The sequence below is a fragment of the Patagioenas fasciata genome, chromosome 14, assembly GCF_037038585.1.
Source record: "Patagioenas fasciata isolate bPatFas1 chromosome 14, bPatFas1.hap1, whole genome shotgun sequence".
NCBI classification, from domain to species: domain Eukaryota; kingdom Metazoa; phylum Chordata; class Aves; order Columbiformes; family Columbidae; genus Patagioenas; species Patagioenas fasciata.
In genome coordinates, this window is record NC_092533.1 from 11374480 (window position 1) to 11391807 (window position 17328).

General features: G+C 47.6%; 1 protein-coding gene across 2 annotated transcripts in view; it reads left to right on the plus strand.

The window, feature by feature from the left end:
- PDLIM4 (PDZ and LIM domain 4) overlaps nucleotides 1–16544 on the plus strand; it is a 51074-nt gene extending 34530 nt beyond the window's left edge. For both annotated transcript variants that reach the window (XM_065849267.2, XM_065849268.2), the window contains exons 4-7: nucleotides 5723–5901; nucleotides 8352–8509; nucleotides 12693–12813; nucleotides 13723–16544. In XM_065849267.2, coding sequence (XP_065705339.1) covers nucleotides 5723–5901; nucleotides 8352–8509; nucleotides 12693–12813; nucleotides 13723–13927 — 663 coding nt within the window. In that variant the 3' untranslated portion in view covers nucleotides 13928–16544. The remainder of the gene's footprint in view (nucleotides 1–5722; nucleotides 5902–8351; nucleotides 8510–12692; nucleotides 12814–13722) is intronic.
- Nucleotides 16545–17328: the final 784 nt, after the last annotated feature.

Genomic DNA, 17328 nt, shown 5'->3' on the forward strand with positions numbered 1-17328 from the left:
TTTAAAAGCAAAGGAAGAGAGTGGGTCTGAAGTACATCAAACAGAAAACTGCCCTTGGCTGAGCCAAGCTGTTGATGACCTTCAGCTCTGTTTAAATCTGATGCAGCATGTGTTTATAACCAAGAGCAGGACTGGCTCCCCTGGGCTTAGGAAAATAAACATCTCGCTGGCGATGCCCGTGATGGCTGATCCTGGCCCTGCAGATCTTCCCCTGCTGCACAAGTGGGCTCCAGGGTGGATTTAGGGCTCAGAGGGGTGATTTTGGGGGGTGATTTTGAAGGGGTGTTCAACTCTGTGCTGGGGAGCATTTCTCAGATGTGTCAAAGCTGCCATTGCTCAATGCTCTTCTGAATCAGGTGCTTACGTGGAGGCTGTAGGGCCCAACATTGACCTCTCAAATTAACAATCTTTAGTTCTAATCTCCGATAGTCTGGAAAATGAGACTATATTTGTTCAAACTTCTGGCCTTTTAAGGGTGTCATATGAAACACTGAAGTGAATGAACTTTAAATGCTTTGGATCAGTACACGGAGTCTGATGTTCTCTAAAGCTGTATCTAAAACCTGTGGTCTCTAGAGGTAAGCCTTATATTTTAAAAAGGGAAGGACAAACAGGGCATTTTGCAAAATGTCAAAAGAATTTTATGTTTTCCTTAAGACTAGGAGAACTTGAGGCAGCAAAGAGGTCAAACTTTAGGAAAGTAAGGCTGGATGTATTTTACCAAAGTGTATCAGAATACAAATGTGAGTTCCCAAACCTCTGAAGAAACTGTCCAGTATAGCACATTCTCTGACTGCGAAGGGCAGTTTAACTCCTGCAGCTCTGTAAAACACAGCCCTGAAGAACGTGGCTGAACTCAGCCGGTACCAGGAGCAGCCGTGGCTGTGAGCACGGGTGACTTTGGCTTGCCAGAAGGCAGGTTTAGGTTTAAATCTGTGAGTTAAACTCTTCCCAGCTTTCTATCCCAGTATTATTCCTGTTAAGCAGACAGCTGAAAGTGTGTGCTCGTCTTGATGTACTTTAAAAATCTGAAGGGATTAATGCTTTTTGTCGACTCTACAGAAGATGGTTTCAAAGTATGAGCAACTCTCTCCAAAAGAGACAGGGACTGAGACTGATTTTTAAACCTTTCAAAAATTCCCAGTTGGCCCAACGTTTTCCTACTTATGGGAACCCTTATTTCAGCAGTGATTAGCTTGACAGAAGTTTTTAATTTGAGTCTTCTGTCCTATTACAGGTTTGAACTAAAAATCCTGGGGGATGGAAGTGCCTCAATTCAGCCGCTCCAGCGGAGCTGGGGCACAGCCACAATCAGTGGGCAAAGCCCATCTGTTCATCTGTTATCTGCAGTGCGTGTTGGCTCTGCGTGGTGAAGCCACAGAGTGTATTTGTATTTCTGCTGAAATCTTCAGCTTCCTTCTTTTAATGCTCCCCTATATGTTTCCTGAAATTGGAAACGATATGTCCTGTGAAAAGCATTTGAGCTTCATTACTTTGCTGATTTGTGCACATTGCTTGGCTGGCTGTGTCTGGTGTCCCACTGTAGCTAAATGAAATACTCTCAGCTGATATAGGGGAAAAGATTTGCGAATAAGCAGTCATGAAACAGAGGGAATTGCTGGAAATTGAATAAGTGCTTGTAGAATAAGGAAGGAAAAAAAAGCTGACCTTATTTCTGGCTCTTTGAGGAATTCCCAGGATTAAATATAAGCAACCTATTCTTCAGCATCTTTCCCTTAAGTATAAAAGAATTTTTTCTCATTTTGTGCCCTTGATGCTGCGTTGTGTGATAGGGACAAGAACCAGGCCTCCAAAAATGAGTTAAATTCTTTTTTTTCCTCCTATCTTAAGTGGTGAAGAACAACATGCTTGAGACTCTGCATACAGGGAGCTACAGCTCAGTGCAAGCAAAGCTGACAGCATCTAGCTCTTGATGTCCAAGGCTCAGCAGAAGGAGTTGCAGTAGGTTGGGTGCAATTTTTTACACTGAGGATGGTGAGAGCCTGGCCCAGGTTGCCCAGAGAGGTGGTGGATGCCCCATCCCTGGAGACATCCCAGGCCAAGCTGGACGGGGCTCTGAGCAACCTGAGCTGGTGAAGATGCCCCTGCTCATGGCAGGGGTGGCACTGGATGAGCTTTAAAGGTCCCTTTCAACCCAAACTATTCTGTGATTCTAGTAGCCAACCCAAGGTGCCTCGTCGGTGCTCTTAGCCCTGTGACAGCGTGGGGTGAAGTTCTGCTCCTGCCACAGCCCCATGCGCCCAGCTGCCCCGGCTTCCCACGACTCCTGCCAAGAGAAACACTCCCATACGCTGTGTCGTGTTTTCCTTCTGCTGGAAATAGTTCCTCGGGATCGGAGTACTGTATCTGTAAGGGCAGCCCTTACCTGTGCTTGATAAGGCGCAGGCTGTGCTCATACAAGGCTGATAAATGCCTCTGGAGGAGGAGGAGGAGATGTTTAGACATGGGGTAGCCAAGGCAGGTGCTTGCTACAGCACCTTTTTTCTTTTTGCTGTGGCTCAGTCTCCTCCAAATAATCCCTTTTCCTCTGCTCATTCCTTTCCCTGGTGGGTAAGGGACAGGCTGGGGATCTCCAGCAAGGTGGTGACCAGAGCAGGTTGCCCTGGCCATGGGCGCTCACTGTACATCTTGCTGCATCACTACCTCTGCTGCATGTAAAACCACCCTAAAACCCACCTGCTCTCAGGCACTGGGACTTCAGCCATCCAAACCACTCCTTGTGAGCTCTTCCTTGTGTTTATCTGCTGTAGGACAGCTGTGTGAATTGTTTGCCAGGAGTGGGAAGGCCTGGGCTCCAACAGCTCCAAATGGTGTGTGTCAGGAGGTTCGTTACACTTGGTAATTGATGGTCCTAGAAGGCAAGCGTGAGAAAACAAACTGCAAGTTTCTGTTTTGTAGGCTAAAAGAATTCTCCTCGGTGAAACTTTGCAGGCTAGCTTTTAGGAAGGGTTTGCAAACCCTCTTAATTTAAGAGAGGCCATAAAAAGCAGGAAAAAAAGCCAGCGGAGAAAAGCAAATTAGGTCCTGAAGGGGGAAATTTTTTTTCTGATCTTGAGTTTGAGAACTGGAAAGAAATCCATCTGGTTCTAGGTTTCTGAGTATGAGTGCATGAGTGTTTTGCACAATGCGAAGCCTTGAAGAGGTCTCACAGGAAAACTCTGAACCAGCCTTTGAGATGAGAGAAAGGAGCCTGAGCTCGGTGCTGGGAACGGCTCTTGTTGTGCAACGGGAAAGTTGTGTAGCACAGAAACTGAGGACGACAAGGAAGGTAAAGCCTGGTATGGTCTCAGAAGTATTTGTGTTTCCCACAAAGCTGTTGGGTGCCCCTAACACGAAACCACCAAAGCCTGCAAAAAACTTGGTGGAAAAGGCTGAGGGACATCCACTGCTTTGTCTCCATTATCTTGATCCTGGTAGGTGTCAGCATAGCTGGAGCATTCTGGTGTTTGTCAGGAGGAGCCTAGTGTTCCCTGCGGATGTGACTGGATCACCTGTGGCTTTATAACATGGCTGAGCTGCCACTACCATGAGCATCCTCCTCCCACGGGGACAAGGGCGCTGGTGACAACCGGGGCCACCGAGCAGCTCGGGAGGGCTCTGAAACATCACACTTCCAGCACTGGGCTCTCCTGCCTTTGGGACAGTGCCCAAGCAATAAGTTTTAGCTTTATAGCAACATTTGCTCTTGATGTACAAATTGCTGAGCTTAACAGGGACAAATGGCCAAGGCTTTCCAAGCTGCCTTGGATCAAAGCGAGCCCAGGGAGATTCTGGTCACGAGGATCCTGCCCTGTGAGGCTCCAGGCGCTGCTTCCCTTGGACCGAGCGTGCATCTGGACCCTGATGCACAGATAATTAATGATAATGGCTTTTCAAAAGCATAACTCTGTAGCTTGCAATGGCCCATTGCTTTTTTTCCCCTGAAATGTTTATGATCCTTCTTTTCCTTTCTGTGTCATGGTTGAAAAGTGTTTTCTTTATTTCCCTTGAAATAATAATGTAAATCTGGGAACTGGACACCCATAGCCCAGTTGTAATATATATATATTTTTTTTCTTTTAAGAATATGAAATGGGGAACACTTAAAATTATTCCTGGCAGCGAAATTCCTTTTTTAATAGATAATTTGAGGTTGTTATGTTGGAAGCAGCTTTCCCCACATGTGTGTGGAGGGAGCAGAACTGAGAGGGCTCGGGCTGGCTGTCGGGGTGTTTGAGGCAGTGCATGTGCCAGCAGCTTGCTGGAGCCGGCAGTTTTTCAGGTGATGGCAGGAAAAACCTCAAAGGCACCATCTTGCAGTTCTTAATTAAGCCCAGTTTTTATCAATGGGAGTTTTGCCTTAGGAAGAACTGAACTATTGGACTTTTTCAAGGTTTTTTCTCCTAGCAGGATCTGGTTCTTATTTCTCTTAGCTGTTCATTTTTACAAGGCTTGGGAGCACCAGTGTTTTCTGCTATGCACCAGTGATAGACATTTGTTTCCAATTAGTATTTATTGGATTATTTTAGTCAAAAGTAAGCTTTGTTAGAGCCCTGCAGTATGTGCTTTGCTATCTGTTCACAGGACGGTGTTTTCTCTTCCTGCTTGGTTTTGCATCAGTCTACTGAAAAACTGATGCAAAGCAGCACTGCTGGGGATCTGCCCTGAAACAGATTAAACCAGATTAAAGAGATTACCACCTCTTATACAAGCATCTATTTCTTCCATCAGTACAGGCGTCTTTCTGACTCTCACGGCTGGAAATAGCTGGTGTGTATCCTTAGGCTGTGTCTGTCTTTCTCCTGCTTTTCCCAAGAGCTGGAATTAGCCCCTCTCTGGGGAAGGGGCTGCTGGTCGCTCCCCAGGCTCTGTTAGCAGGTAAAACCTGGTTCAAGTGACTTGTGGCAAGATTAGCAGTAGGTACTGTTGGATTTATGGGTGTGTGTGGAGCTGACTAACAAAGCTTTGGAAAAACAAGTGGGTAATGTTTTACGTAGCTAAAATAATATGGAAAACTTGTGTTTTAATGGCATCTGAGTTCCTGACTTGAAGTCATATGAAAAAAAGATTGCCATAGTTTGCCTTGGGATTTAAAAAGCAAATGAAAACATGGCTACCAAGCTAAACCCTTGACCATTGTGTTTTTCACACTGTAAATGACTGATCTTATTTTGGGATAAAACCTCCCCAAATGGACACAGATCTTTTTGGGTGAGGGTAGCTGCAGGTGAGTGAAAGTACCAGGACTGGCCCCTTGGCTTCAGGTCTTGCCCAACCTGCATGTGTAGCTGCACAGCTTGGGTCTTATCGTCTTTTGCTAATGTAAATCAGAGCGATTGCCCCAAAGTCAGGAGAGCGATAAGTGCTCTTGGGGTGATGTAACGTGAAACGAGAAACAGGCCTGCAGCCTTTCTTTTGCGGAAATAACAAATATGCTTTTACAGGAGAATAAATGCAGAATACTTGGCAGTGGCTCGTTGTGGAGAAACAGGCAAGTTCATTTGGTTGGAGATGAAGGAAAGCTGCACAGATTCAGCAAGATTTAACTGCAGGTCGAGGTTGAGTTTTCCTTTTCCCATTGCATTATCTCCATTTTCCGCAGCACATATAAAACATTATTACTGCAAACTGCTTGTCCCAACACAGTCTCTCCATGTGTATTGTACTAAGAACTATAAATCTCAGTTGTTGTTTCTTTTTTTTTTTCTGCTTTTTCTTCCAGGACAATGGGCCTGCCCAGAGCAGGAGGTCAATGCCCCATGTGGCTGGCGGCAGCCCTGTGGACAGCAAGCAGATGTTGAACGTGCAGCACCATCACCCGACCCGGCTCTACCCCAACAGCGGCTCCGAGGCGGCTCTGCCGGGCCAGCTGAGTGGGCTCCACATCGCTCCTGCTCAGAGGTAGGACCAGAGCAAGGCTTCTGCTCCAGATCCCCCTGCTCTTCCTGCAGACTCGGTTTTCAGGGGTGTGTGTGTTGCTGTGGTGCTCCCAGAACTTCAGAGATGCTCCACGTATGTGCACACACACAGAAAATTAAAAGAAAAGAAGGCATAGATGTTTGAGATGCCAAATTCTGAAGAAAATGTCCTTATGTATGTATGCAGAAACTGCAACACTGAATTTAAGCTCGTGATGCTGAAGGAATGTTCAGCCACTTATCTCAGAGGTGGGTGAAGGTGCTGAGTAGATTAGTGGCATCAGATCCGGTCCCAAGGCTGGGATTAATGCCACGGAGTGTCACAGAAGTTAGTGTTCTGGTTTTTCAAAGTATATATTCAAGGCAGGCTGGAGGGTTTTGCCCTCCTAGGAGTGGGGATTGCACCACCACAGACCCAGGAGCAATCACTCGGTCTGGGAGCTGGAGGTATCCACAGAGAAAGTTAACCCTGGTAAACTGGGATGTTTATAAATGTACGGTCTGCTCAATGCAGCTGTCTGGAAGACTGGGAAATAAATAATGCTCAGAGGAAAGAAAAAGCTTTTGTGTAGCCAAGAATGGTTTGGGTGGATAACTCGGACTTTGAGACAGGCCAGGTTGTGGACTGCGATGCTATCGCATGGTTTACGCTGCTGCTGATTTATGCTTTTCCAGACTGGCAAAATATTTTGCAAGAAAGTAATGTCTGTAGCAAATACAAAGAATGAAGGGAGTCTCTTTTCAGCTTGGGAGCTCTGTGCCTGCACAAATTCGTATTTCAGTGCTGCTGCGAGCCAGCTTATTCCCTGTGCTGTTCCAGGAAAGTTAATGAAGTTGGAAAGAAGAGAACCACACTAAAAACACAGAACGAAATCTGATGTTATCAGCGTGTGAGCCAAAAGCCAGGAGATCAGCTTGGGTGTTTGAGTAGAATTGGGTCAGGAGTGCATTCTCTTTGAATTTGTGCTTGATTAGGCTGGACTCATCAAAACCTGCCCCTTTTCACTGAAAATGTGTGAGTGGGTGCAGGAGAGGGCTGTGGCAGGGCAGATGGGCACAGGGGGCGCATGAGGAAGGTTTGGGCTGGCCAGGAGTCATGGGGATGGGTCCTTGGCAGCAGCGCTTCGGCCCCTTTCCTTGAGAGGCTGGAGCTACTGGAGAAGCTGGCAGGTCCCTCCTGGAAAATAAAGCTTTTTTTTATTATTAATTGAAAGTTAATTTTGTTTGGGTGGTGGTGTTTTGGTTTTTCTTGGTGTTTTGTTGTTGTTTTTTGGGGGGGTTTTTTGAAAGGTTTTTTGTTTGTTTGTTTAAGTAGGCATGAATATAATGCTAGTGGAGAAAATGAGTCGGATGATGGCTAAGTATGTTAAGCTGTCTGATGGGGTTTGGGACTCTTTCTATTTTTATTGGTTTTATGATGACCTTGATGACATTCTCCTTGAAAAGGAGCAGGAGCCCCTTCCCAGGGAACTGCGCTGTGGGGCCTCAGCAAAGCACAACAGCACGAATTCGTCTCTGCTTAGCAGGACACTTGAACACGCACCTGAAATATTTTTTATTCCAAACTATGCTTTTCGTGTTTGGACGTATTGAATGAGCTAGAATGATGGTCTAAATGACTATTTGTTGTTTGGCATATCCCAGTCATGCCACATACAGACAAGGAGCAGCCTCAGGGCTGGATGCTGAAGGTGGACGTGTGGTTGGGGGGTAGTTGTGGGGCTACTTCCATGTCCCATCCTTGGTGCTGTGCAGCCCCAGGGGATGTTTCTCACTTAAACTGTGGGCTGGTTCTGGCAATTGGACACTGTTAAGATGCAGCTGGGCTGCCTTCTCTAGACTGTGCTTTTGCCAAGAAAGGTTAGACCAGGTGATCCGTGGGGTGCCTTCCAACCTGGTGTTCTGTGATGATGAAATGGATCTTTTAATGGAGTCACCTACAGAAACACTAACTTAAAAAGAGACATTTGCGGAGGGTAAGGAGATTTGCTGTCCTGTCTGTGCCTGGCAGCAGCACCCACTCTCCCCATGCCAGATGCCCTAGCAGTGGTACGAGGGGTGTGTGGATTCCCTGGCCCTACATAATTAATGAAATGCATTGTTTTACCTTTTTTTTTTTTTTTTCTCAAATAAATTCCATGTGTGGCAGAGCGATTTCCAACGCTTGTAAGCAGCTGCCCTCTTTCCTGAAGGCATTTGGTAACAGGGCCAGCCCTGGCTGTGTTGCTCAATCGCAGCTGAACAGGGAACGAGTTTAGCTTCCCTGGTTCGGTGGCTGTTCTGGGACAGGCGTACCTCCGGGCAGAGAAACGCCTGGGAACAGAGAGGTGTTTCATGCATCTGTGGGAAAGCGGAGATTTCGGTACCTCTCTGACGTGCTGACAACTGCTTTTTCTATTTGACGTGAGCCTCTCTTGCTTCTCTTTAAAACAGCCTTGACCCCTTGAAGTCTCTCCCGCGGAACAGAAATGGGATTGATGTGGAGTCAGATGTCTACAAGATGCTTCAGGATTATGAAAAGCCAATTTCAGAGCCTAAGCAGTCTGGATCCTTCCGATACTTGCAGGGCATGTTGGAGGCTGGTGAGAATGGTAAGGAGGTTGTCACCCATTGTGTGTCCCAACAAGTCCCCTACACCTCCCGAGAACCAGGGCTGTGGCACTGCAATGCTGTGGAGCTTGAACCATCGTTTAGTCCTTCTGTACCCTGTTCATGGCCCTGCACCCACCAAATTGCTGTTGCAAGCTTAACCTCCTTCTCCTTCCCTTGCTTATGTCCAGAAGGACCCATCTGTGAGAGCTGGTGGGGTGGGTTTGTAAATTTTCTATCACTTTACAGCTCAGCTTAGCACGGGGTGAGTCTGAGCACCCTGTGAAGGGGAACATTGGGATGGCAGGTTTCAAATCAGGATTTTGGATGCTCAGGCCAGCATCTGGGGGCTTAACAAATGTTGTGGATTACTTGAGCATTGTGTGAAAGTAGGATTTGCAAACAGCTTCTGCATGGCAGCTGTTTTCCCGAGGTCGTTTATGAAATGTAATGACCTAAAGCTGTTGCATAAGATAAATGGTGAAGAACCATAGGCCTGTTTAAGTAAATGACATTTGCATAAGGATGTGGGATGGTCCTCAGCAGTGCAGGGATAGAGATCAGAAGCTCTTGGCTCACTTCTCAGGTCTGTCACAGCTTCCTGTCCTTCTTGTTAACACAGGCAGGAGCCAATTCCATGCATTAAGTAATAAGATCCCCAAACTGTACATTTCAGCTTCTTTTTATTTGCCTTTCAACTTTAAGTCCATTGGGGCTTTTACATTCAAACTTTCAGGCTTTGCTTTGCAATCATTAGGGCAAGGCTCTTTCTGCTTCCTTCCAAGAGCCTCATACTCTGATCATGTGAATCCAGGAACTTAGATTTTATGGGAAAATACTAACTACTGCAAATCTCATTAGGAAGCTGTGAGAGACAGCAAGTCAGGCTGTTGCACTTCAGTTTCTGTGTATATAAAACCCTTTGACTACCCTATGTATATAAAACCCTTTGACTACAAGGATATTGGGTTTTGCTTCACAAGAAGCATTATCACGGATAACTTCTGAGCATTGAGAGTTTCCACCAGTTTTAGTTTGCTCAGTGGTACTGAGGTGTATCTGCAAAGCATGAGATTAGGATCGGCCTTGGAAGTACTGCCTGTAAATATTACAGCCCCTCCTTGGCTGGCAGGAAAACCGCTGTTAATTACAGGCTCCAGTTGTACCTTCACCGAGAGCAAGCACGAGCAACTTCCCGGGGTGACGTCTGCTGCCCCCCCGGGTCTCCTCATTAGGAAGACACAAATAGGAAGCAACTGTGTAAATCCCAGTTAATAACACTGCTGCCTTTCTCCCTTCTCTGTGCCAGGGAAAAGGAACAACACTGAAACTTTGCCTCCCCTCGCATCCTGCAGCCCTGGGCTGACAGAAACCCAGCGCTGCTGTTTGGGTGTAAGGAAGAAAGAAAAGGGGGTGGGCTGGGGGAAGGGGAGGATGAAAAGATGCCAGGACAGTGCCCAGACCCTGTGATTGTCCCAGCCAGTCTGGGTGTCTGCTCACCCCAGCAGTGTCTTGGTGCCAGCCCATCGCTGATGCAGCCCCTGCGTCTCTGGTCAGAGTCTGGGGCTGAGGGGATGCTGACAGGTACCAGGAGGCTGGAGATGCCACCCACAGGGCTCTGCCACCGGCCACTGCCCTCTTGGCTGTGCTGTGCTGCGGGGACGTGTGGGCTGCAGGCACAGGCTCGCTCCTGTGTCGGCCTTTACGATGCTCTCGGTGTTTATTTCATAAGGGATGAGAAATGAAGTGAAAAGCATCTCTTCTGGCATCAAGCTCTGTGATGTTTCAGCGTGGTTGAAATCTCCAGAAGTGTTTCTGCTAGATTGTTTTACAGCTTCCACCCCTGCTGCTTTTTCCTTAAGCCTAAAATTACATACTTTTGCCCGAGCCTGCTGTGCGTTGTCCTTTTAAAGTCTGAATCTCCTCTCCTGAAGAGCTGAGTGTCCCAGACAATGACCTGTTTTATATGGAAGGTGTTTCTGCTGGAAGCTGTATCTTCTTCAGCATCACCAGCCCCATCCTGCACTCTTAAGCAGCAGCGCTTCCTGCTGAGATCTGGTGGAGGCTGGAGGAGTCACGGCAGCCGTGTCTGTAGGTGCCCGTGGTGTGCCAAGGATGAGCACTGCAGCTGCAAACGGGGGTGGTGACGGTTAAGATTGTGGAGTTACAGCATCTCGCTGCCTTGCTGAGGACACAAAAATGTGAAGAAGTTGTGGACTGGTAAATAGAAAGAAATGATCAGTTTTTTGGGAGCCCTCTTTCCAGGGCTCATTTTGCTGTAAAATGTCTTTTTTTTTTTTTTCTTCCCCCCCCCGCCCTCTGCCCCGCTCTCTTTAAAGCAGCTTATCCAAGTGTTCTGCCTGAGAGACAGTGACAGCTTAACTGTTAAATGTTGGCAGATGAGCATGTCTAGTCCATATCTCACGCTGGGGAAGCCGACAGCCTGAGCAGTTATTTTGGTTTATTCCCAGCACGGCAGCGGAAAGACTTGACAAGGGAGCTTGGCTGGAGCCAGCTGAGTGCTCGGGGACCCCTGGCGTGGAGCAGCCCTGACCACTCCTGGGCAGGCAGACTCGCACGTACTGAGGCACTCAGCATCTCCAAACTGTATTATATCTTGGGAATGTGAGGTTTGGTGGGAAGTTAGTTATTTTGGTTTTACATGCTTGGCTGGAACCATTGGCAGTGTTGGTTGCTGGATCAGAGCCACAGCTGGAGAGATGGGGTCTGCTGGGTGAGGGTCCCTGCATGTCCCCAGGGTGGCCCTTGGGGACAGGGTCAGGACAGTGAGTGCTTTGAGATGTGCTGGATGGGGGAACGGGGATCTCTCAGTGGAAGGAAGCTCAGCCGAGCAATGCCCCTTAAAACATACTGTGTGAACCTGCATGGGATCAGCGAGTGACCACCAGTGATGATGCACCAGTTCCATGTCCTAACAATTCATTTTAGGAAATGCAAAGATGTTCTTGGAGCCAGAGTGGATGCTTCAGAGCAAGATCCACGTGGAATTTTCCAGAACCGGTGCAATGCATATGGACAACTGGGCCAGAAAGTGCCTGGACCCTGCTTAGATCTCCTGGGCATCATGGGCTTTACACACACATTGAAGATTGACCACAGGCTGAAATACCCTGGAAGCTTGGGGAGCATAGGAGGCCCAACACCAAAGAATGGCTTGTTCATCCAAGAGCTCCTCTGCTTATTTTCTGAACTATGTCAGCTGACGGAATAAAATACATTGTCCTTCTTCATGAGCTTCTCCTTTCTATAACCTTAGGCCATCACAGAGGAACCACAGATCAAAAAATGCCCAAAAGACCAACCAGTTGTGAGCCCTGAAAAATCACGCAGTGAATACTGGAAGCTTTTAAGTGTCACAGTGGTTGGCAGCAAGCATGTTTGTATTGTCTGAAGCGCAAGGGTAGATGATAGATGATGTGTAGGGAGTGGGGTTGCAACACTGAAAACTTTGCCTTGATATTGTTCATATGCACCAAACTTTAATTCCTTCCTTTCCTGTTGTTGGACCTCTATGAAAGGAGGCTTGGTGCCATAGAAGACCTTATCTTCTATCACAATATTTTATTTCAGATTATTTGAGATTAAATGAGTGTGCTAAGAAGAAAAATACATGTAATTCTATTATTGTTTGGTTTAACTTGCCTAATTCTCCAAAAGGCTTTCATCTGTCTCCTTGACTGATGGTAGATCTACCAAGTGCACCTGAAATGTTGGTGTGATAGAATCTCTTCTTTCTGGAGCTTTTCTGAGATTTTTGCTATTTATCTATCTTAACTCACTAAATAGCCTTGCAGGCAAATTAATCTCTCATTTCTAGATTAAGGCTACTTTACCTTTTGAGTAGATACAAGTACTGAGTTGGTGCTATCACAGTGCATAGATAGACCATCTACTGATGCAGCCAAGAGCTTCTGCCACTGTTCATGCTTCATTAGGACGAGCAGAGGGTCAGCACAGGGTCCCCTGGTCATCTGCACACCTGAATGCTGTGTGACTTCTGAGATAATTGGTCTCACTAATTTGCTTTTTACTTCCTTACAAGCAAGTTGCAGCTTCTGTTGTAACAGGCAGAGACTCATCTGACTCCTTTAGGGATAAAAAAAAGAAAAAAAAGCCCCAAGAGGAAAAGTTCTTAATTTGTGGCTGTTTTAAAATTCTTGGCAGGTGAAAAACTCGACAAACTCAGCAACCCCCGAAACATCAAGTCCCCGGTGCCGAAGCTTGGCGGGGCCGTGTCCGGGCTGCAGATGCTCCCCGAGTGCACCCGCTGCAGGAACGGCATTGTGTAAGTGTCACGTCTCACCACAGCCTCCGGTTCAGTGGGGATGGTGGTGTAGGGATGCGGCTGGGTCAGGTCCTACCAGACCTGTGGGTTAGAATTTAGAGCAGAATGTCTTGGAATTTTTAGCAGAACGCTTTGAATCCCTTTCTGGGTTTTGCTAACCGTACATAAACCTGGAACTGAGGAATACAGTTTGGATTGCCCCTTTTAAGGGAATCTTGCATTAAACAGGGATGATTCATGGGATGGTTTCTGCCCTGCTTATCATAGTAACTGCCCAGGGACTATGAATAGCGCTGGCACTTTTTCACTGCCTTACGGAGGGAGAAATGCTTTGAGGTTCAAGTAGAAGAGGTCTGTGGATTATTTTTGTTTGTTGATGAGTTACTCTCAGGTGGATATTGGGTCTGACTTCAGAGAATATAGGCACTTTTCTGCTTCGTGTTATTGCAATTTGCGTTCCGTTGTAATTAACATTCTGCTCAAGCCAGATTTGCGGTTTGGGTCTGCTCTGTAAATACCTGTAACAGTGTTTCTGGCTGGTGCTGTGAACTGAGAGTCTCTGCTCCATGAGCTGTGGTGCCCATGTCCCCAGCCCTGCTGGCAGTGCTCGGAGGATGCGGCTACTGATGTTCAGATCTGGGCTCAGTGTGATATTTGAGGCTCAGCTTTACATTGAGCAGTGATGCAGTGCTGCAGGGGCTGTAGATAAATGGGAACGGAGCATCCCTTCACGTGGAAATACAGTGGAGCGGGATGGCAGCTTTGGGCAGGCTGGCATGTTGGGATGGGAACTCACCGAAAAACCCTTGCTCCTTTCCTTCACTCACCCCATTTACTCAAGGCAGCAGGAAAAACTGTTTTTGCTGGTTATTGCTCAGTCTCACTCCAGCTCTCCCCATCTCTCACCAGGGGCACAATCGTCAAAGCTCGAGACAAGCTCTACCACCCCGAGTGCTTCATGTGTGATGACTGCGGCCTCAACCTGAAGCAGAGAGGGTATTTCTTCATCGAGGAGCAGCTGTACTGCGAGACGCATGCCAAGGAGAGGGTTAAACCCCCCGAGGGATATGACGTGGTGGCTGTTTATCCCAACGCCAAAGTTGAACTTGTCTAAACCCGGGCTGCGCTCTGGAGAGGCCGGGCGGCCGCGTGCCCACCCACGTCCTCCCCGCCGGCTGCGCAATGTGGCTGCAATCAACCCCGACTGCCAAAGCCCAAGTTAAAATGCCTTTTCCTAGATAAAACCGTTTACACTTGGGATCTCCAGGGGATGGTGTTGAAAGCATACGAACAGGTTTTTTCCTTCTTTTTGACACTCTACTTTTTCGGGTTGCTGTGTTGAGTTATTAGTCTGTGCCATAACCATATCCACGATCTGTGTAAATACTGATTAATTCTCTACTCTGTTTCATATAAAACCAGTATTCCTTTTTTTTTTGCACCCCACTCCCCCCCCTTCTGAAAAAGCAAGGAAGGTGTTTTAAAAGCTCAAAGAAAAGAAGGCACTTTAACAAAAGAAGCTGACTCCTGTATCCTGACCTTAATCTCCTGCCCTCCGGCTGCCCAAAGGATTAAAAACCGACCCCTTGAGGAGTCTGGGATGTGGTACCAGTGGGTCAGGGTCCTTGGCTCAGCCCCACCCCGGCAGATGTGCCCAGAAAGGGCGATATCTTAAAGCAGTTATTTGCCGTGAAATTCCCTAGATTGGGGCACTGCTGTTCAAGGCTGAGACAGACTGATCCAAGTTCCCTGAGAGATCTCCACACTAAGTATGCAACAAGGCTTTTTTTTCTTTTTTCTTTCTTTCACTCCTAATTCAGTCATTCTGTCATCTGATCACCCGAGCAACACCTTTATAGGGCAACGAGATAGCATGGAGCCCACCTCTGCGCTTCCCATCTCCTGCACTCCTGCCTCACACCTGTCCTGCTTTGGCTGTTCTGACTCTTCTCCAGCTTTTGCTGTATTTTTGTAGTCCTTTATTTCTAGATCCCCAGACTGCTGCCAGCTTGGTCTGCCAGGGAGGTGGTGATGAAATCCCTCTAGACACTTAGGAAGTAACTGGAGTGGCAGTGAGACCACGTATGAGCCTGGAGTCCAGAGGCAGCAGGTTTGGATTTGTACCTGTATACCAGGTCCGTCATCTACTTTATTTGATGAGGAAACATTTTTGAGGATCTTGGGATGTTGCTTTGTTGGAGAAATGTTTGTTTGTTTGTTTTCCTTTTAATTTTTGGAGGGGAGAGAGAGGGTTGTCACCCAGCTGCTGGGTGCGATTGTGGGTGGTGATAGGAGCTGTGTGTTTGGTACCATGAGGGTGGTTCTGCTTTGCAACAGTCTCCTTTCTCCTCCTATTGTGAGAGAGAGAGGATGGGTTTGGAAATGTCTGTACTCATTTCCATTCTGTGGAAAAGGAAAATGAGATGGGGCAATGGCCAAAGCACTCCTTCCCCTGTGGCTCTCCATAACAAGGGTCTGAGAAATCTGGGACTGGGGGAGGGTTGGGAGTGTTATCCTGGTTAGAGCTGGGCATGCAATTTCTTCCTACAGGTTCTGCACCCCAGAGGGAATAAGGATTTTAGGGTGTTATGTGGGCACATTTAGACATTTTTGCATGGTGCAGCTCCTGCCCTGTGCCCGGCAGGCTGCCCAAGCCTGCATCCCGGCATCTCGGCTGGGTACCACCAGCTGGGTACCACCTCGCAGCCGCAGGGATGCTGGCCCTGCGCATCCCTGCTACCAGCCCAACATCCACCCGCCCCTCCTGCTGTTGGGATTTTTAATTACTAAAGTACAAGAAACACATGGAAAACTTTATCACAGTGCTGAGCCTTGTTTTTCATGTATTTGCATAGCCTAGCTTGGTAGGTTGGACCATCTGATGGGTAACACTTGGGACAACTGTAAATTATGAGGAGACTAACAATAATCAGGTGGGAAGTGTTACTGCCCTTGTTTTCAGGCCTTTGCGTGGAGCTCATTAGTTGGCAGATTGTCAGAAACATTTGTTCTGTATTCCTCTGTTAACCTCATGCATTGCTGGGCTGAGCTCTGGTGTCTGTTGTGTTAAAGTTCAGGCTTCCCCCAAACACAGGACTGAATCCAACTCAGCTGAGCAATGGAAAACTCACAACACAAACAATCCTGGGGGATTTTCCCATTTTCCACCTAGACATGGCCACAGCTGCCCGCTGGGGCTGTGTCACCCTCTGCAGCTCTTGTCCCATGTTCAACTCCATCTGGTTGTATCCGGGGGGATGCCAGGCATCTTGCAGCCTTGGCACAGGGAACAACTTAGAAATTCATAAATGGTTTCATTGCCATCATTTTGAATGCATGAGCAGGCTGCTGGCAGGGCATCCTTGGCGGTGTCGCCTGGCTGGTGCACCAGTACAGCACTGGGAGCACTGGGCATGGGGCTTTTCGTTAAAGCTAAAACCAAGTTCCCACAAATCAACGTTTCCATGCGGCTGCCTCATAGTACCTTTTCTTAGGAGTAATCAACTCCTTTGATCCTCTCCCAAGGAGCCTGAAGCTGGAGCTGCCTCGCACAACCCCAGCCCAGGGCACATTGGTTCCCAGTTTCAAGCCACGTCATTGACATTACGGGGTTTGCGGGAGCTGCTGCAAGTGAGGCTCCTGTGTCCCCAGGTAACGCTATTTAACTCTGTACAACAGGGGGAGGGTGCTGTTTGTATGAAATACGAAATAAAGTTGTATTGTCCGTTTTATGTCTCGCATTACTGAGCGTGGCCTTTGCCTGGTCCCCGTCTGTGTCTCTGCTGCGTATGTGTGGGCATCACTTGGCATCTGGATAAGGAGAACACTGGATAAACTTTAAAAAGCATCTTGGAGACAAAGAGCTGCACTTCTCATGGCACTGGGCATTAAGACCCTTGTTTGAGGTTTGATCTGTATTTTGGTGGGGTGTTGTTTGGTTTTAGGTTGTGTTTCTTTTGGTGTGTTTTTTTGGGGGTTGTTTGGGTTTTTTTGTATGTTGTGGTTTGTTTGGTTTTGTTTGGTGTTTTTCGTATTTGTTTTGGTTTTAACTCCTGAGACCTTACTGGGACCCTGCATGCATCGGGTCCAGAGATGGCAAGGACCATCCTGTCCCTGCCCGTTATGAGAACAATGGCAGGTGGCTGGCTCCCCTCAGCCTGCAGTGGTCCAGAGCTTTATCATGTCTGCCTGTGCATAACATGAATGGGATTTATGAGCAGAATTCAACAGCCATAGTGCTGCTCCCAAGGTACCATCTCCCACCTGATGGCCCAGGCTGTCAGGGAGCTGCAGCTCTGTGGGGCTGAGGGTGTCACCTGCCCTGTCACCATGGGAAGGATCTGGGCAGTACCCAGGCTGGAAAACATCCTTCTGCCCAAGGATAATGTAAACCACAGTACAGCTGTAAGCAAACAGTGCTCTTAAGAATCCCTTTGCACAGTTCTGGCTGTGGCACCACTCAGGCTCAATCCGCAAGCCCCGAGCTGCAACATCAGCATGGCAAGGACATAACTG